The sequence below is a fragment of the Pleurodeles waltl genome, chromosome 3_1 (assembly GCF_031143425.1).
Source record: "Pleurodeles waltl isolate 20211129_DDA chromosome 3_1, aPleWal1.hap1.20221129, whole genome shotgun sequence".
Classification (NCBI taxonomy): domain Eukaryota; kingdom Metazoa; phylum Chordata; class Amphibia; order Caudata; family Salamandridae; genus Pleurodeles; species Pleurodeles waltl.
This window is the reverse complement of record NC_090440.1, coordinates 126,397,238-126,418,820: the sequence shown is the minus strand read 5'-3', so window position 1 is coordinate 126,418,820 and position 21,583 is coordinate 126,397,238. Positions and strand designations below refer to the sequence as shown.

The window sequence follows — 21,583 nt, the reverse complement described above, 5'->3', positions numbered from 1 at the left end:
CAGTCAGAATGAGTTGACCTCCACAGCCGCCAAAAGGAGGCTGCTGCCATACCGGCAGCTTCCCCAGTTGTATTACAATGTTTCCACCGGGCTGACTTGTGGAAACATCATATTAGAACGCTTCCACTGGTCAGACCAGTGAAAAAATAGTGCCATGGCATTGGCCTTGGCTCCCTTAAGGGATCCAAGGCCAATGACATGGCACAACAGCACCCCCAGAATGCGCACTGCAGAGCAGCCACTGCACATTCCCAGTACTGGGTTTTCGACAGCCTTTTGACGGCGGGGACTCCACATAAAACGGCTGCCAGAAAGAGGACTTGTGAACAGCACGGCAGTGGTGAACTCAGTGCTGCCGTGGCTGACCACGACTCTGACCGGATCCACCCTATCAGGATCTATGATCCTGGCAGTGGCGGTGTCCCGGGGGGGTCGGTCATTGTAATCTGGCAGTCGGACGGCCAGAGGTGCGGCAGTCCAACCGCCACCACCGGTTTGACGGTCCTCGGACCGCCAAACTCTTAATAAGGCTCACAGTTAATTTTGTGTTGAATTTTAAAGAAAGAAACATGTTCCTGAAATAATAATTTATCTTAGATTTCATATTTTTCACATTTTATAAATAGTTATAAATGCTCTTATATGCTGTGTTATATTTTTGATTCTATTAATCACCCATTTACCACCGCAAGCCTCTAGGCATTAGTCATATAATTTAAACAGTACACAACGCTGACACATTCAGTTGTTTAAGATTTGACTCAATGCTAGAAAAAAGAAGGTTGTTCTTGATTTCTGTCCAAAAATGAGGTGATCTGCTACTAAATTCATTTCTCTTTGTTGTTTATTGCAGATGGTCACATTTCGAACTAAAAAGACAAGTAGGCCAACAGGTCCAAGGTAATTGTGGTCTTTAAATAATGTGGTATTTGAAACTCTGTTAATTTAGAAATATGATTCTTTATCAAACCCTTTGTTGATGTGTGCAGTTTTATCATCAGTAAAGCTAATTTGTTTTTCTATTGTGATTTCTTTATTCAGTCTGTCTTCTAATGCTTGTTCTTTTTGAGGTTTATCTGTAATATTCATCTGATACTCAGTCTTGCCGTTGTTCTCCTATAAAAAAGTGTTACAATTAGTGGATGCATCTCAAAAACAACTCAGCCATATTATTCAGTTTTACAATTGTTTTAAGATGTTGTCAAGAACTTACAGCATTCACTCAGATCAGCCATTGACTTCTACAAAAAATGAATCAACTTTTTGAGACTCCAAGCTCACATGGAGCACCATACATAACTTCCAAAAACAAGATTTATAATATTTTGATAAAAAAAAATACATGGAAACACACATCTATAAAGTCATCACTAGACAGGCAATTTAGTAAATGAGCAATGAAGAAAGTAATTTTCAACACTTTCATATTTTAAGCAGGGCCAGCACACACAGTGAATCTATTCTCAGACATGACAATCCACCTCTGTGGGAAATAAAAGCTGCATGTACGTACAGACACTTATCCACACAAACAAAAATATCTAGGACTGATGTAAAAAAATTGACTTGCAAAAAGTGGTTGCAAACTGCCAAATTACTTTTGTAAATCAATTCTCATTTTGGAACAACCTATGTACCTCAATATTGATGAGGTAGGTTGCAAATTCCAACTCACTCCAGTTGGATGACATCACAGAAACGGTAGCTCACTGTGGTCAGCAGACCACTGTGCAAGTTGTTCCATATTTGAAAATGTGTATGTTCTTTAACATGGAGCTATTGCATTGAAACTAAATCGTACAAACGTGTTTCAATGTTTTTGTCTGGTGTACACAAAACTAGGCCTCCTTTAGCCCCAACACCATTTTTAAAATGAGGCTGCAATTTTTATTGTATGTTGATATGCATCACTTGACACAAAACGTGCAAAATGTGCACTGTATGTTTGGTAATGATTGTTGTTCTAGAAGAAACTACTGATTAAGCCTTTTTATAACTTTGCAATGCTCTTCCTGCCAACTCACTGTATTGCATTTATTCTTGATTATTTTCTGTTGTTTATGTTACTAGTTTGTTTTGACATCTCCCAATAACATTAGGTCAGAAGGGACAAACCAATAATAGTGTAGTTGGATAGTGTTGATGGTGCGGCTGTATGACGTTTTTAAAATACTGAAATTATATTTGTTGAAATAATGATACTTTTGCACGCACCTTCTGCTTTGCAGTTTCCGTAATTTTCTATGGTGAAATTAGCTATATAAACCCTTAAACTTGGGGGTGAACCAGAGATCTTTGGGTTTCTACTAGGCATGCTGTTCGATCCTCGATTGATTTGCTGCACTTTTCGGATTTAGTCAATTTTTCAAATTTTGCTTAATAAATTCTAAGAGCTTTCATGGTCAAGGATTTCTATGTATTTGAAGTGATTCAATAAGAATGATGAAGCATTTGCATTTTTCGAATTCTGTATTGCAAATATTTTTTAAACGTTCATGATGTTCCTAAATCTCTATTCTTGAACTCCATTTCAGTGGCATTCTTTTCTTATTGGCTGTTTTTGAAATGCTGTTTTGACACTTGCATCTATGGACATATTACCTCACAGTTGTTGAGGTTAGCACTGTCCCTGACCCTACAATTTATAAGCCACTATCATGCAGGTTAACTAGGAGATAGCGCACCCACTCCACATCTGTGATTGCACTTAAATAAAGTAAATTTGTGTAAATGCAAAGGAAGAGAGTCTGCCTTTAGGACACAAAGGGGGTGATTCTAACCCTGGCGGTCGGTGTTAAAGCGGCGGCCAACCCGCCAACAGGCTGGCGGTAAAAAAAATGGGATTCTGAGCCTGGCGGGAACCGCCAACACAGACAGCCACCTTAACACTCCGACCGCCACGGCGGTACAAACAAACAGCGCGGCGGTCACCGCCAACAGACAGGCGGCAGACAATGTACCGCCCACACTATTACAACTCACCAATACGCCACCTTTTCCGGGGCGGGAGCACCGCCGATAAAAACACGGCGGAAACAGACTACGGACGGGAAAACGCTCACCACTACGCACTCCAGGAGGAAGGAGGACAGCATGGAACCCGAATTAAACATCCTACCTGCTCTCGTCTACCTTCTCATCTACCACGAGTACGAAGTCCGGCGCAGACGACAACGGTGAGTACTGCACCTACGACACATGGGAGGGGGAGGACGAAAGGTTACGGGCACACACATATGCGACCACCCCCCCCCAACTATGTACTCACCAATGCAGAGCACCAAGTCACAGTGACACCACCCAAACACCCCTGAAAAATGCTAGGACATAATCATATTTGGAATAAATATTTATGTACCAAAAAGCTCCAGAAAATTATCGTACAACCATGAAAGATATTCACAACAAAACTAATGACATACACATCAGTGTATAACTGAAGTACCAAGTCCTGCACATCCTACGAATTCAGCATGTCCGTGGGCCAAAGTCTTGAGAAATAAGGACAAAGCCCACACAGGAGACCTGAGTCGTTTGGAGAGAACACTGCAGGGGCATCAGATGTAAAAACTACAGGCACCTCAGGGGGAAGGGAAGGGGGGGGCACCACAGCCACATGAGTCCACGACGCCAGATCCACGAGGAGCCACCATGCCCACTGGACCATCCTGGGGAGTGCAAAGCCACAGTCTCTCAATGTCTCTACAGTGGGTGGGCTGCCCACTGGACCATCCTGGGGAGTGCAAAGCCACAGTCTCTCAATGTCTCTACAGTGGGTGGGCTGCCCACTGGACCATCCTGGGGAGTGCAAAGCCACAGTCTCTCAATGTCTCTACAGTGGGTGGGCTGCCCACTGGACCATCCTGGGGAGTGCAAAGCCACAGTCCATCAGGTGGATGACAGTCTCCACTGGTCAAGGAGGAGGCATGGTGGGCACAGTGAACCATAAACGGTGCTTGAGACGGCGGTGCCCAGCGGAGCGGTGCTTGAGACGGCGGTGCCCAGCGGAGCGGTGCTTGAGACGGCGGTGCCCAGCGGAGCGGTGCTTGAGAGGAAGGGCCCAGCGGAGCGGTGCTTGAGACGCCGGTGCCCAGCGGAGCGGTGCTTGAGACGGCGGTGCCCAGCGGAGCGGTGCTTGAGAGGAAGGGCCCAGCGGAGCGGTGCTTCAGAGGAAGGGCCCAGCGGAGCGGTGCTTGAGACGGCGGTGCCCAGCGGAGCGGTGCTTGAGAGGAAGGGCCCAGCGGAGCGATGCTTCAGAGGAAGGGCCCAGCGGAGCGGTGCTTGAGACGGCGGTGCCCAACGGAGCGGTGCTTGAGAGGAAGGGCCCAGCGGAGCGGTGCTTGAGACGCCGGTGCCCAGCGGAGCGGTGCTTGAGACGGCGGTGCCCAGCGGAGCGGTGCTTGAGAGGAAGGGCCCAGCGGAGCGGTGCTTGAGAGGAAGGGCCCAGCGGAGCGGTGCTTGAGACGGCGGTGCCCAGCGGAGCGGTGCTTGAGAGGAAGGGCCCAGCGGAGCGGTGCTTGAGAGGAAGGGCCCAGCGGAGCGGTGCTTGAGATGGCGGTGCCCAGCGGAGCGGTGCTTGAGAGGAAGGGCCCAGCGGAGCGGTGCTTCAGAGGAAGGGCCCAGCGGAGCGGTGCTTGAGACGGCGGTGCCCAGCGGAGCGGTGCTTGAGAGGAAGGGCCCAGCGGAGCGGTGCTTGAGACGCCGGTGCCCAGCGTAGCGGTGCTTAAGACGGCGGTGCCCAGCGGAGCGGTGCTTGAGAAGAAGGGCCCAGCGGAGCGGTGCTTCAGAGGAAGGGCCCAGCGGAGCGGTGCTTGAGATGCCGGTGCCCAGCGGAGCGGTGCTTGAGACGGCGGTGCCCAGCGGAGCGGTGCTTGAGAGGAAGGGCCCAGCGGAGCGGTGCTTGAGACGGCGGTGCCCAGCGGAGCGGTGCTTGAGAGGAAGGGCCCAGCGGAGCGGTGCTTGAGACGGCGGTGCCCAGCGGAGCGGTGCTTGAGACGGCGGTGCCCAGCGGAGCGGTGCTTGAGAGGAAGGGCCCAGCGGAGCGGTGCTTGAGAGGAAGGGCCCAGCGGAGCGGTGCTTGAGAGGAAGGGCCCAGCGGAGCGGTGCTTGAGAGGAAGGGCCCAGCGGAGCGGTGCTTGAGACGGAGGTGCCCAGCGGAGCGGTGCTTGAGAGGAAGGGCCCAGCGGAGCGGTGCTTGAGACGGCGGGGCCCTGTTCAGCGGTGCTCTTCTGCACCGCGGGCCCTGTTCAGCGGTGCTCTTCTCCACGGCGGGGCCCTGTTCAGCGGTGCCTATCTCCACGGCGGGCCCTGTTCAGCGGTGCTCTTCTGCACCGCGGGCCCTGTTCAGCGGTGCTCTTCTCCACGGCGGGGCCCTGTTCAGCGGTGCCTATCTCCACGGCGGGGCCCTGTTCAGCGGTGCTCTTCTGCACCGCGGGCCCTGTTCAGCGGTGCTCTTCTCCACGGCGGGGCCCTGTTCAGCGGTGCTCTTCTGCACCGCGGGCCCTGTTCAGCGGTGCTCTTCTCCACGGCGGGGCCCTGTTCAGCGGTGCCTATCTCCACGGCGGGCCCTGTTCAGCGGTGCTCTTCTGCACCGCGGGCCCTGTTCAGCGGTGCTCTTCTGCACCGCGGGCCCTGTTCAGTGGTGCTCTTCTCCACGGCGGGGCCCTGTTCAGCGGTGCTCTTCTGCACCGCGGGCCCTGTTCAGCGGTGCTCTTCTCCACGGCGGGGCCCTGTTCAGCGGTGCCTATCTCCACGGCGGGCCCTGTTCAGCGGTGCTCTTCTGCACCGCGGGCCCTGTTCAGCGGTGCTCTTCTGCACCGCGGGCCCTGTTCAGCGGTGCTCTTCTCCACGGCGGGGCCCTGTTCAGCGGTGCTCTTCTGCACCGCGGGCCCTGTTCAGCGGTGCTCATCCAGCAGGTCAAGGGAGCCAGACCTGGCCTGGACTCCCTGCTCAGTCGCCCTCGGACCGTGACGTTTCTGGACCCTTCGGGGACGGACTCCTGGCCTCCTTAGTGTCCTCCTTCCCAGCTGGGATGTGGCATGTGGGGTCCACCTTCTCCGCGCTCCTGCTGCCCTTCCGCTCCTTTGATGGTGCTCTCGGGCCCTTGCCTCCCCTAGATGGTGTGGGTGGTGAAGTGGCCGCACATTGCTCCTTGGGGGCAGCCCTGTCGGTCCTCGCACGGCGGCCCTTGTTTTTGCGGGTCCTCTTGCCGGGGGGGGGGGATGGACGTGTCCTTGCTGCTGATCGATGTGTCACTGCTGGCAAAGGGTGGGCACTCCTCATTCGCCCCCCACCCCACAAACTTACATCCACCCCAATCCACACAGGCATAGCCCATTCCATGTGCACCCGGTGTACTCACTTGTTGGTCTGGAGGACCGTAGAGTAGCGCATACTGGGGGAGGACCCCATCCACAAGCTTCTCCAACTCTTCAGACGTGAAGGCAGGGGCCCTTTCCCCAGTCGCAGCAGCCATTGTATCTTCCAGACCGAGGTCACAGCAGCACTTGCAGTATAGGTCCTCTCCTGTGGATGATCAGGTCTCGAGTGATTAAGCAGATAGAAAATGGCGGTCGCGCCCGCGGCGGTGCGTACCGCGACCGCCGGCGCACTTCGTAATTGGCTCCTGAAACCCATAGGCTTCAATGTTAACCAATGCGGCTTTGCGCCGCGGTCTTCGACCGCCTACCGCCACAGTGTGCCCCGCCAGCGCATTGACCTCACATCCCATTGTCCCACTTCACAGGTCAGGCAGCCGCCATTTCAAGGGCCTACATGGCTTAATTTTGACTGCGACACACAGGCCTAGGCCTTGCATTGCCACACATACACGCCTTTCAACCCATTGCCATTCTTTAACTGTGCAATGTCTGTACGTACCTGTGGTTTGGCTGACTCTGTGCTCCATGTTGTCCTTCCTAGGCACCGTCCGCTGGGACTTGCGATGAGAAGGAGGAATCCTCGCGTGTACCGACCGCTGGTGGACCTGTCGACAATGGAAGAACGCCATATAATACTTCGATACAGACTTGACCGTGCCACTATCCATGAACTGTGTGCCCAGCTGGAGCCAGCCCTGATGTCCCCCATCCGCCAACCCACAGGGATTCCCCCTCTGGTGCAGGTTTTGTCAGTCCTCCATTTTTTGGCCAGTGGGTCATTCCAGACCACAGTGGCCATGTCATCTGGAATGTCTCAGCCTATGTTTTCTAAGATTTTGAGCAGAGTGTTGTCTGCCCTGATGATACTCATGCGGAGCTACATCATTTTCCCCGAGGAGGGTGACTTGCCTACAGTGAAGGGTGATTTCTATCCCCTTGGACATATCCCCAACATCATTGGTGCCATTGATGGGACCCATGTGGCTTTGGTACCCCCAAAAGACGATGAGCAGGTGTACCGAAACAGAAAAAATTATCATTCGATGAATGTCCAGGTGGTCTGTTTGGCTGACCAGTACATCTCCCATGTAAATGCCAAGTTCCCAGGGTCAGTGCATGACGCGTATGTGATGCGAAATAGCAGCATCCCCTATGTGATGGAGCAGCTACAGAGACAACGTGTGTGGCTAATAGGTGACTCTGGTTACCCCAACCTGCCGTGGCTACTGACCCCAGTGAGGAATCCCCGGACAAGGGAAGAGGAACGCTACAATGAGGCCCATGGGCGTACTAGGAGGGTGATTGAGCGAACCTTTGGCCTCCTGAAGGCCAGGTTTAGGTGCCTGCATATGACAGGTGGATCCCTAATGTACTCACCAAAGAAGGTGTGCCATATCATCGTGGCGTGCTGTATGCTTCACAACCTGGCTTTGCGACGCCAGGTGCCTTTCCTGCAGGAGGATGGTCCAGATGGTGGTGTTGTAGAAGCCGTGGAGCCTGTGGAGAGTGAAGAGGAGGAAGACTCAGAGGACGACACAGACAATAGGGACAGAGTGATACAACAGTATTTCCAGTAACACCCAGGTAAGAATCACCCACGCCATTTCCCAATTGCTTCTAGCCTCCTGCATCTGTACTTTCTGTAGTTCCCACCAGATATTTTTGGGTAATTTTTGATTTTTCCTTCCCTTCTCAGTGCTGTATGACGCAGTGCCTGACTTCTGCTTGGTTTGCCCATGAACTACAGCGTATTGACATTGGTATGTTGTCATCACTAATTGACAGAACAGATATTGAACAGTAATATGTAATACATTTGCTAATAATACAGCATGACTCCAAACTGATTTGTGTGCAATATGTGATTTATTTACAGGGCTAGATATTGGTACATGTGATTATAAGGGTGATGGGTGGGGGTGGAGTAATGTCCATGGCAGAGTCCAGTTCTCAGTCTCACAGGTGCATTGTCCTTTTGCCTGTGGAAGGATGGAGCAGAGGCAGTTCATGGTTGGACAGGGTGGCAATGTGGGACAGTGGGAAGAGTTCAGGGGGTATGTCCTGCTGGCGGGGGTCTTGACATCCTACTCTGTCTTTTTTTTGGATCTCAGGCTCCTCTTACGGGGTGGTTGTTCTTCAGCAGGAGGTGGGGTTCTGGTGGCCTGCCGTGGTGTTGGGGCCTCCTGTCCACTAGCGCCGGCGGAGGTGGTAGGCTGTTCCTGGTCCGGGCTAGTGACAGGGGCCCTGTGTGGTGCCACATGGTCCCGCAACGCGTCTTCTATCCTGTTGAGGGCCAGGACGATGGTCCCCATTGCGGTCCCGATGATTCTCAGCTCCTCCCTGAACCCCATGTAGCGTTCCTCCTGCTGTGCCTGGATCTCCGTGAACCTGGCCAGTACCGTCGCCATCGTCTCTTGGGAGTGGTGGTAGGCCCCCATGATGGTGGTGAGGGCCTCTTGGAGAGTGGGTTCCCTGGGCCTCTCCTCCCCCCCCTGTCGCACAGCAGCCCTCCGAGCTGCCCGGTTTCCCCCGGCCTCTGTCCCCTGGACGGTGTGCCCGCTACCACTGCCCCCATGTCCCTGTTGTTGTTGGGGTGTTGGGTTAGCCTGGGTGCCCTGTAGTGGCAGACACACCGCTGATTGAGCTGTCCTAGAGACAGAGGCATGGGCCCGCTGGGTGGGAGCTGTGCTGGTGTTGGCAGAGGGGGTCGGGTCTGGTGTGGCCTGTGGCTGCCTGAGGGGAACCGACTGCCCAGAGGTCCCCGATGGTCCGGGCTGGTCATCAGGTTCACTGTCGACAGAGCTGCTATCCTCAGTGTGGGCCTGTTCCGGTGGTGGGATGGACACTTCTGGACCCTCCTGGCTGGTGTGTTGTCGTTCGGGTCCTGCATGGGGTAAGAGAGTTTGGTTATTGTTTCTGTGTGTGCAATAGCGTGCGTGTTATGGGTGCCCTTGTCCCCCAGTGCAGGCATTCCCTTGAGGGAGGTGTTGTGAGGGTAGTTAGTGGGGGGGGGGGGTTAGTGCAGTGGTCATGCTTAGGTGATGGGTGCCCATGATTTGTGTTGGCATGCAGGAGTTGGTGTTGGGAGGGGTGGGTTGTGCTGGTGAGACATTGTCAGGGAGGATGTGTGCTGGGGGGTTGGGGGTGAGGGTGGGGGTGTGGGTTGGCATGCTGGTGGGGTGGGGGGGATATAGTAGTTGAGATGGGACTTACCAGAGTCCATTCCTCCGGCTACTCCAGCGAGGCCCTGAGGATGCAGGATGGTCAAGACCTCTTGCTCCCACGAGGTAAATTCGGGAGGGGTGGGTGGGGGTCCGCCGCCAGTCTTCTGGACCGCGATGTTGTGCCTGGAGACCATCGATCGGACCTTCCCCCGTAGGTCGTTCCATCTTTTGCGGATGTCCTCCCTATTCCTGGGATGCTGTCCCACCGCGTTGACCCTGTCCACGATCCGCTGCCATAGCTCCGCCTTCCTGGCTATACTGGTGTGCTGCACCTGCGAGCCGAAGAGCTGGGGTTCCACTCTTAGGATTTCCTCCACCATGACCCGGAGTTCTTGGTCCGAAAAGCGTGGGTGCCTTTGGGGTGCCATGGGGTGTTGTGGGTGAGGTGTGGGGTGGTGTATGTGATGAGGAGTATGTTGGTGAGTGGTGCTTTGTGCTACTATGTGGTGTGTGTGATGGTGTAGTGTGCCTCAGTGTATCTTGCTATGGATTGTCTGCTGTGTCTCTCTCTCCTTCTCTCAGTAATTATGGTCGCAGGGGTTTGTGGGTGATGTGGGTGTGTGTTTTATAGTTGGTTGATTGTGTGGGAGTGGTGTGTGTATGAGTATCAGGTGTGTGTATTTCAAATTGTCCAATGTGGCTGTGTTTTGGTGATGTGTGTGTATTCTGACCGCGGCGGTGTGTAGCGCCAATGGAATACCGCGTTTGAATGACCGCCGTGTGGATTTGTGGGTCGTAATGGCATGGGCGTATTTCTGTTGGCGTGACGGTGGAGGTTTGGTCATCTCCAGTTTATCGCTGCCCGCAGATGTGGCGGGCTGCAGTGGAGGACGGATTTTTGGAGGTTTGGCCGTTGTGGGTCAGAATGACCGTGGCGGTTGACCGCGGCCGCGGCGGTGTTATGGCGGTCTTATGACCGGCGGTAAGGGCATTTTACCGCCGAGGTCAGAATGACCCCCAAAAACACTTAAAAAAAAAAAAGTTAGGACTGCCCACTCACAAACAAACTAAGGAGCTGATTATGAGTTTGGTGGTCTGACTGCCCGAAGTCCAATACTGTGGTAGGGATGTGACCATTAAGCCGGCGGCCTCCCCACCGATGTTTCCACCGGGCTGACCAGCGGAAACAGTGTGGCGACATTTGTTTAGGCTGACAGTGCACATTCCAAGGGTGCTGACAGTGCGTCCCCTGCACTGCCCACGACATGGTCATGGATAGTTCAGGCCCTCCGCCTCCTTGTGGTGCCAACTCTGCCCTTTGCCTGCCTTTTCATGGCAGGTACCCCACCATGAAAAGTCTGGCAGAAAGGAGAGTCGTGATCAACAAGGTGGTTCAGAACTCGGCACCACTGTGGCTGACCATGACTTTCACTGCTGCCAACTAGTCAGAATCAATGATACTGACAGTGGCGGTAGTTTCCTGCCGGTCCGACCACCAGGTTCGTAATCTGGGGAGCAGACCACCAGGATTATGGCAGTCTGACTGCCACCGCAAGATTAGCGGTCTCAGGACTTCCAGACTCGTAATCAGGCCCTTTACTTTTTTTATTTGAAATGGGAAAGGGGGCCCATTTGGACCCCCTCTTCTTGGAAAATGGTTTGCCAATTTTTTGATGAATCAGTGACCTATCAATAGTTTGCAAATTATATTGCATTTGCATATCACTGATTCATAGCATTAATGATTGCAGTTATGAAGATGTGTCCACACATGCCCCTTCCAAATGGTAATTTGGTATGTATTTCTAAACTTCTTTTGTGATATGATGAGGCTCAAACACTCAAGGCTTACCAAAATTGTGTAATTAGTTTGATACATGTATGAAATCATTTTAGCTGTCATATATCCTATCCAGCTGTACCTTGCTTTCATGGATCTTTTTACTGCCTTCGACTGGGTTAACTATTCTAAGTTATGGCTAATAATAAAGTCTCTCATCATGGCTTACGGTGCCAAGAAATATAATTTGAGAATTTTAATGGCAAGATTTGGTAGGTAGTGAACAGTTCTACATATTTGGGGGTTTATTTTGACTCAATCAGAACCTGGAACACCAACATTACTGCTAGGCACCTTTAGTATTTGCAGACTGTCAGTGTCCTTTTTATTTTAATTCCTTTGGGAGGGGGAACCTATAGGGCCCAGTGGCTACATAGGCTACCAGTGTCTGGGGGTGCTCAAAGGCAGATCCAGACAGATTAGTTGAGTTGAAGGCTATTATCCCAACGGCCTTGCTGTCCCTATTTTGTTTGCCATGAGGAGCTTGGTTTGAGATATTTTGAGGACTATATCAAGTTGCTCCCCTGAGGCTTTGGCTGTCAATTTGGAACAATAATAAAACCACCTCAAATCAACAAATAATTATGAAATGCATGCATTGTGATAAGGGAAGGTATATCCCACGGCTCACCTATGTTGAATTGAGTTTTTTTTACATTTCAACAGGCCTTCCACAAGGAAAGCTTGTGGTTGAGAGACCAGGTTGAGCTCAAAAACCCATAAACAGACATCTTTCACTGCTTTCCACTATTGGTACTGAACCATATTTGGTGTTCACTTCTAACCATTGGTAATGTGGACTGTTGCTGGGATTTAGCATTGGCACCATTATAAACCTTCTTTGCCTCCCGTTAGGTCAGTTTGGTGAGTCGAGCATTCCCATGTGTCCATGTGATAATATTTCTCCTCAAACGCTTTTGCACTTATTGTTCTTTTGCAATTATTACAACTATACTAGGTTGTTTTGTTTACCAGTATTTCAAATGTATAATGTCAAATGATGCAGGCTTTGTCTATTTTTCTGCCAACATTATATGATCCTCATATTTGTACAGCTGCCAGCTACATTTTGCAAAATGCGCTCTCTGCAACTGATTTTAGTGATTTCTAAATCTTCTGTAGTATCATGCGCCATTGTACTTTTATGATAATTTTTTAATTGAATAAAGTGTCTGAGTGATTGAGAGCGAGAGAGAGAAAGAGAGAGAGATTTGGTATGTTCATTCGCGAATGATGTAGAATATATGTATACATGGCCTGTTCATTAGTCTCTGAGAGTTTCCTTCATGTAAAACACCTTTGTGTACATTTTGTTAGTAATCCTCTCTTTTTAAATCTGGATTTGTATCATTTACTTAGCTTTACTCTCTCAGCTTTTATTGTCAATTTGTTAGCTCAAGATCTAATTTCTTTGACCATCTTATCTTCCTGAATTATCTTTTCTTTGCTGCTGGTCATATTATGGCCATCGTGCTGGTGTTTTTAAAGTGCTGAATTTCATGGGAGCATCCTTTAGGTGTCAGATGCCAGTGATGCTAGGCTCATTATTCAATTAAATGCAAGCTTCTTTAATATGACTATAGGATTTGAATATCTCTGTTGTCAGAAAATACTGACCTATTTATGTTGGAGAGTTGGAGAGTAATTATGGAGTAATCAGTCCCTGATGATGATGGGTCTTTCATGGGAGCGTTTTGATTGTTTGCAATAGATCAATGTCAAATGCAATATTAGCTGGCTTTAAAAGTGGATCATCCAACTTAATACAGCAACAATGCCCAGTAGGCATTTTGGTTAGTTGGCCTTCGTGGTATTCCTGCATGTGGTGTTGTATCTTAGTTTCTTTGATATTGCACAGATGATGAATGATGTAGTTGGATTGATTGAGCAGCATATTGCAAATTATTTAGCTGAGCCTATGATTCCAATGGGTAGCATAGCTTCATGGGGATTCAAAGCCACAAATCATCCTCTTTCAGATTTACTACTGTTACAGATTACTCCCTACCCTGTGGCACAGCATTGCATAAAATGTCTTAGAGAAACAGTACATTTGATACATGTGTATCTTGTCTGGGTAAATAGTTATTCTAAATTGCTGAATTTTGTCAAAACATTTGTGGCTCAAGTATCGACTAATGAGCAAGGTTTGAAACCAGCGGGGGCTGACATCAATTATAAGTGGTAGAGTGGGTGAAGGGGGTACATGGGGAGCGAGAGGGGGTAGCACGGTGGGGGTGTTAAAAAAAGCTCCTCTGCTTCCTAGTCCCAGCAGTCCCTGGGACAGCATGAACGATTCCCTGTGCACTCCCCATGCTGCTCTCATGCTATTACCTAGCATGAGAGCAGTGCAAGGATTGGCCTAAGTGGGTTGATTTTCCGCTCGCTTAGGCACAGGGAGTCTGTGCTGTTTCTCCAACCCGGATGTCAAATGCACCTGGGTTGGAGAAAACTAACTGCCCATGTCTGATGGCCAGCCTAGAATGACTGGCTTAACAGATATTCACTGTTAAAGGCACTCTACTTGACCCCCTACCTCCCCCTCCCCATGGCCCAGTCCTGCCCCTCCCCGCACTCGCTGGCTCAGCCAGTAGCAGAAAAATAAATCAATATGAAATGTATTTTTTTTGTTTCTGCTGCTGGCTCTGAGTCAGCAGGGCAACACTCCTCTGCCATTGACGTAGGAGTCACCTCTGTTTGAAAGTAGGCCACAATGTCCTAGGGGCTTAATGTAGAACCTTGCAACTGCTGGATAGATTTAGCTGATGTTGGTAATTTGAAATGGAAAATATATTTATTGAGTGTTGCAAACTAAAGGCCCTTTGTTATTTGGTCATATGAGACAGTTTATAATGTGCCAATCAGAAGTGTGTCTTTTGAGGCCGGTGGAGATTGGAATTTGCCTTAGCATGTTCGATTTCGATACAGGGGGGTCAAATTATTTTTTACAGAGGAACACAATGTTCGACCAGGTCTTTTCTTATCACTGATGTAGGTTAGATTTCTTTAGATTTTCCCTTAAATATTACATGCTTGATTGCTGTAGTCTTTCAGGCGTTACTACCTTCCATTGTTTTCTTTGGGGTTACTGCAAGCAGTTTGTTCATTATGACTGTATTGATTGGGCATCTTTGCTGACAAAGTAAGCATTTAGTGGTCACCAAGTAGTACTCTGCCTTGCTGAAAACTATTTTAAGACATCTCTTCCAAACTTAGGCTTCTTTCTCATTAAGCACAAAATACAGCTGATTAAGAAGGCATGCATTGGTTTTCTAGAGACATGTATAAAAAGTGTTTTCTGGTCTACTTATGAGGACATGGCAATGTTCAAGAAAGTGAACTGTCAAATGTACTCTCTGACATAAATGCACAATTGCAGTGGTCCCCTGACAAATATTTGTTTCATGTACAGAACGTTTTACATAGGCTACTCACATGGATGTCTTCCCTGTCATGCTGTACTCCACACCAGAATAGTGTTTTCATCTTTGGGGACCAGAACCATAAGATATTGCAAATAGGTCGAACTAGCGAAGGCCTTACTTCTTCTGGTCTCTGGTAACCTGGGGAGTTAAACATGTTAATAGGCACTGATGAATTAACAGAGCATATGCAACTTATTCAACAAGGTTATCTTATAGGACGCTGTGCAGGCAAGAGAGATTGGGGTATAGGAAGTAATTATGACATGGAGAGATACCAAGAGCCTGAGTTAGAGCACTCATCTGGAAGAGCCTTAACTGGCCTTCGCAGGATGTGTGAAATTTTTAATTGATATCCCTACTTAAGGGACAGTAATAAAATCCTGTATAGCAATAATCTTGCTTGAATGCACATTTGCTATGGGGCCACCAGTGAAGCATATATTCTTCAACTGTCTAAACTGTGTTTTTTCTACAGGAGTTCAGCATCACATTGAGACTTTTGAGATAGAGCGAAAGGAAGCCAAGGCAAAGAAAAGCACTCTAGTCAACAAAAAGTTCCATATAGTGTTAAAAACTGTGTAAAACCTGATGTTACAGTTGTTTCGATATCTTACAATTATTAAGCAAACACAACCCTGTACTGAAAATTTATGCATAGCAGCCTGAAATAAAATCATCCCACCAACGTTTTTAAGATACTGAAGTTCACTTAGATTATGATTTGCCAACCTTGGAAAGAATTGTATATTGTAAAATTAGAATTGGAGATTTGTTACTGAGCAATCACTGCAAAAAAGTGGCCTAGTGATGGATGCACCTTTTGAGCATGCATTTGAGATGACCATTCTCTATGCAGGATTGACTGTTCTTTCCTTTGTAGATCAGTTTGTGAAACTTCAAAAGACTGTGAAAGTAAAATAGTAATAATTGATCTCTAGCAAAGTACAGCCACCAACATTCCTCCAGTCCAGTGAGATATAGGACATGGAAAATAAACTGTGCTTTTTGTTTGAATCTCAAAGCACCTCTTAGGAGAAAAAACATTCAAGCCAGACAACCATTTTGATTCCACTGATTCAAACATATACCTTTTACTATACAATTATTTTATCTATTCGGAGACAACTAGCAAACTTATCTATATTCAGTACCTAAACAATCCTGATTATAATGATTGATTCTGTCCCAACATGATTCACAGAAAAAAAGCTTTTGATTACAACAAATCAGTATTGAGATACCAACTCAATGGCTTTTTTCAGATAGTTTTATTTACTTTAGAAAGAGTATTGATCACATATTTGTGTCCCAGAAACGTTGACAGCTCCCAGCAAGTGAGATCAAACATTAAGTCCACTCCCAGCGGGATTGGAGGAGGAAAACTGCTCCCACTCGCTCGTAGCGGACTTTTCTTCTGTTTTCTTTCCCGCTGTCAAGCTCCCACCCCTTTCACAAATTGCACAGGACCTGAGGAATGTGGGCCCTGTGGCTAAAACTGATGCAGGGAGAGTGGCCACGTGGAACCCTCCCCTTTCACAGATTGGCCGTGCCCTGGGAATTTGGCCCGGGGGACAGAAGCTGTGCGCCCACCTCCCGGTTTGCCTAAATATGGGGGGAGGGCCACAGGCATGGAACTGGGTTGGCTGCCTATGGGGAGGTTGGCTGAAGGGCCTGGTCAAAGGTCAACCCCTGCTGCGCATGGCCAAAGGCTGAACGTGGCATGGGGTTGGCCACCAGCAGCCCTACAGCCAACCCCTGCTGCAAAAAGCAAAAGCCTGTGCGAGGCGATGGTTGGATTACAGTAAGGTAATTTAATATTAAATCCTTAGAAATTGACTGAAAGAAAAAAGGTTTATAGTGACATTATAGGGGCGCAAGTTATAGTTACCTTAATGCACAAGCTATAGTATATATATATATGTATATATATTATTTCTGTGGTTTTGTATAAGTACATTCAGAATCTAACTATAACGTTCCTGTAACATTTGCCAGTGAATAAATATATATATATATATATATATATATTTATATATAATTCACCAAAAGTATTCACTGCACTCCATGAAGTTCAAATAGTGCCTATTTATTGATGCCAAATTAACAACCACCAACGCGTTTCTACTCCCCAAGGAGTCTTGTTCACATATATATATATATATATTTTTCAAACAAACAATTGAAAACAGTTGTGACGCTGCAGTCCAGGAGAGTTTGTATGCTTTTAATTTAATTGTGTACTCCACCAAACATCACCACCTACGCATTTCGACCTCCCGGTCTTGCTCACAGTTTGTGAGTACTTCCTCAATGTCTCTTTTTTATAGTCTATTTGCTCTACCATCCAAGTGCATTATGGGACATGTAGTAAAAATCTAAATTAACCCAAAAGAAAACAGTGATTTATCTAATACTACAAAATTAACACATTAAAATATTCACAAACTGTGAGCATGACCGGGAGGTAGAAACGCGTAGGTGGTGATGTTTGGTGAAGTACACAATTGAATTAAAAGCATATGAACTCTCCTGGAGTGCAGCGTCACAATTGTTTTCAATTGTTTGTTTGAAAAATTAAGGAGGAAAGGACCATTCCTCACGCTTGCACCAACATGAAATGCAATGAGGCCCGTTTTGTTTGATTAATATATATATATACATATATAAATGTATATATATATATGCATACTTCTTTGATTCGGGTTAATATTTTGCATATGTTGAGGAGTAATCTTCCTAATCAACTAGTTCTCGACTTTTAAACATTCGATGCAAAACCGATCATAAAATATGGCATAACTTTGATTCTTTGTTGTTATAAATTGAGCATATTTTATATTGCTATCGGTTGACTTTGTATTTTATTTTATTGGAAAGAAAATGCGACATTGCAAGCTTCTCCTTTTGTGTTGGGGGCGAGAGAAACCCGAAAAGAACATTAGTACGGCATGTGTGAATAGGAATCTGCGGGCTATGTTAGTGTGTCCTGTTTTATAGCGCTAAACACACCTGATCCTGCTGTTATGCAGTTTATCGACCTCTGGTAGAAGACAGGTTGCATTAGGAAGGCTGAGACTCACTGTCTATACATAGATGTCAGCAGAGCACTTAACTCACTGAGCTATCTTGCCGACTCCAATGTTGATGAAGCAAATAACTACTTCCACTGCTGAAGAAACCTAACGCAAAGTGTAGATTGGGGGGCAGCTACAAGTATTTTATATGATGATATATTTTCTATTGTCCAAATACTGCATCATAGTGGATCTAATTTAGGGAGGCCAGAAGCTGTTAGACTGAAAGACCCGCACTTACACCCTGTGCAGCATCCCAGTGGATTTTCTGTTCAAAATGTTTCTGACTTATCTGGTAGTAGTCCTTTCAAGCACAGCAAAGATAGTGCCTGCCTGTTAACTTGCACATTAACTACACTGCAACATTATTATCTTAAGCAAACCTAATTATTACAATCCACTATAATTGTTTATCATAAAACATCCTTCGTTGTCAACGTACTACTATTAACCCACCTGTTATAAAACTTATAAGGAGCCCTGCTATGATGCATGACAAGCAGCCCACAGCACTGATGTAAAGGTACGAAATGGAATACCAGGTATCTGCTAGCTCAGGCCTGTGGAGGAAAAACAAAAAGACAGACATTACATGTCTACATCTCTCGATAAACAACAAATAAATAACAATTGTTAAAGCTTCACTATGTGAAACTCCCGTTTTCAGAAGGCAACTGTAAGATGAATCAGTGTTTTTTTTTAAATAATCTTACTCGCTCATACATTAACTGACTAACTTTTGGTAATGTTTTAAAAATAGTTGTAAAGTCACACTTTCAGTGTGTATTGATTGTGCGAGTGTGTGTGAATTGTATAGATCAGTACAGAGAATAGAGTTGATGGTTGCTGGCAGTGAATAAATGTATATCTTCGAAAATCTAAAACGGTATCCACTCTATATAATTTTGTAATATTTTGAGCACTGTGCTCCAGTGCAACCATCAGTCTTCTCTGTATTGAGCTGAGTGGCCTCAGAACAATAAAAGAAGAGAACAATGAAAGGAGAAGAACACAGGGCCTTGAGCAAGTGATGCCAGGTTGTGTGCTAACGTGCCGAGAACCTTTGCAATAGACATCTTTAGGAGCCAAAAATACAGCTTAGAACTCATTGCCTGAACTGTGTGCTAATAAGGTTAACTGAATACAGCTGTTGTAGTTTAGAATTGTGTTGAACATTCAAATATAAATCCGGTTATATTTTTGCTGCAAACAAGGTATCTTTAAAGATATCGCTGTAATATCTCTATGTACACAAGGGCATCCTTGTTATATTCAGCTGCAGGTTCTCAAAAATGAGGGTATGCAGGAGCTGAACTGAGACAAGGCCTCTCTGTCACTCGTGTTCTGACTTTCCCTCCTTCTTACCCCTGTCTCTTACCTGCCTCTGCACCATTTTGTAGATCAGAAAAAGTTCTTATTAAGGGGCAAATCATTGTTCCAATTGACCCCCATTTAGTATGCTTAGGTGTTTTTTGTTTTTGTTTTTAGTCATCTGGTTTTAGAATTTTTACTGTGGATGAGTCTCTACAATTTTCACCCATGGTAATCACATGGTAAACTAACTGTGCCTGTTTACCAACAGTGTCCTCCCCTTAAGATAAGGCTGCTGTGACAGAGCTAGGGTAGGGGGCAGTTGGCTGGTCACATGTTCAAATGTGTGAGTATGCCCATGTGACACTAATGTCTTGCACAGTCTGGTAACTGTGGATAGGTAGCCCGGGGCAGGACTATATTGTTCTGGGATATGTTTTATAACATTAAAGGGCACTTGTAGGTAAAGTCAGTATGATTTACTGTTTTGTCTGCAATGACACTTTGTCATACACATGGGGCAAATCTGCTCACAAGTGCATCTAGCTTTCTTTAAGCCTTCAGAGTCCAGCAACATATCAAAATGGCAGGAAACATGTGCGCACAGTCAATTATGCAAGTCCCAATGAGGTATCTGTGCATCTAATGGGTTATCCAGAAATTTTATATTTTTCTGCTCCGCTCCCTATCAGAGTGCAGGCCTTTTGCCACCCTGCTGTGCCAAGTTAATTACTCTGTTCCCCAGCAAAGGGAATACATGCCTCCCCACACAAAGGGAGTAATTAACAGTGCTTCCCTATGCTCCTGAGAAGGAAGTGGCAGGGTAAGAAATCTGCATCTGTTTATTAGCTTGCAATGAATAGCTTTGAAGTTTTGGTGGGAAATACCCTGGCAGTGATGCCAGTGAGGGGTTGAGCAGAGACCCCTAGAGGAGATGTAATGAGTGACTTCTTCATTGTACCATCTTGGCTGTCTCAGTATGCTGTGCAGGAGGGTTTGGATGGGGAGAAGATGAGATATTGCCCCCAGGAGTGGTCAGGTTGCCTGGCTTCTAGATCCTTCCACCCCACCTTTAAAAATTCTTGCACAAGGAAGAGAGAGTGTTCCTTGCTGTGATTTGTGTTGGAACTGGACAGTGACAGCAGCCATGAACGACTAAGGAGTCTGCCTCCAGGACCAGTGGATCTCCTCAAGAATCAATGAGGCAGGCTCCGGTACACCTCCTTATGACTAGTTAGTGGAATATATGGACTGCTGCAGAAGGAGGAGAGGAGCACACAGAGAAAGATCAGGAGAAAAGCTGGTGCAGGGATCCTGATCCTTGTGTAAGGAGTGCCTTCCATATCTGAGAACTCCTCAGCCAATGATGGTTTGTGCGGACTTTCATGAAGCATGCAGAAATGCAGGAATATAAGTTGGGTGTAACCATAACATTGATCTGTATAACAAAGATCATGGAACCTTTAATTTTGGACAATAAATAGGATTTGAGATTACTTTATGGGAGATTTTTCTGAGAACCTCTAGATCTGACAAGCACCTGATCTCATTGACAAAGTCTGTATGAAATCGCTCTCCTCTTTTGATTTGTGTATATCTTCATCTTCTCCTTTAATAACAGGTCATGGTGTCACACCTAATTTGTAGATGATACATGTTTAAGGTTTCTTTCCATACCTGGGGGCATATTTACAAGTACCTTGCGCCCCTTAGCATCATCTTAGCATAATTATTTGTATGCTGCAGCGATGCTAAACAGGCCCTCACCCTGCGGTGTATTTACAAAGTGGTGCAATGGAACCAGTGGGCTACTTTGCAAACCCTTGCACCACATTATACCTGTGCCAATCTACAAGATTTCACTGCTCCATTCTAGTGTCGCTTTTTAAAGTCTGTCCAGGGCAGGCGTTAAAGTGATGCTAGTGCTATATCCTCTCTGAGCTTTGCTGGACTAGCGCCAACATTGTTGGTGCTAGTCCAGCAAAGCGCCACAATTGCGGAAAACATTTTGGCGCAATTGTGCTAACGAGTGCCATAGTGTACTATATTTTAAACACAGCACTGCCATGGTGTCGTTAGGAGGGATGCAGGGCAGCAGAAGGAATCTGGCATGTCGGGGTCGATGCACTAGTTCCTTGTAAATATGCCCCATGATTTCTATTGGTGAGGCACCTGTTGTGCTGTGTAGTCATGGAATATTGGACACTGGATTACAGAGATTGATGAATTTGTGGCTTTCAATACTTGCAGACCCCTCTTTGAGGTTTGAAGTTGTCATCTAGCATACTACAATTACATTGGTCTATGGCTATAGGGGTGTGACCTAGCAAAGCCTGAAGCCTAGGCAAATGATCCTTGAAGTTTTCTCCATTATAAGAAGACCTGTTGT

General features: G+C 47.1%; 1 protein-coding gene across 1 annotated transcript in view; it reads right to left on the bottom strand.

Moving 5' to 3' along the window:
- Positions 1–847: 847 nt before the first annotated feature.
- The window catches only part of SLC5A12 (solute carrier family 5 member 12), a 254,456-nt gene continuing 233,720 nt past the window's right edge, over positions 848–21,583 (bottom strand). Inside the window, exons 13-15 of the mRNA XM_069221239.1 lie at positions 18,340–18,443; positions 14,820–14,947; positions 848–1,116 (exon numbers count right to left, since the gene is read on the bottom strand). Coding sequence (XP_069077340.1) covers positions 946–1,116; positions 14,820–14,947; positions 18,340–18,443 — 403 coding nt within the window. The 3' untranslated portion in view covers positions 848–945. The remainder of the gene's footprint in view (positions 1,117–14,819; positions 14,948–18,339; positions 18,444–21,583) is intronic.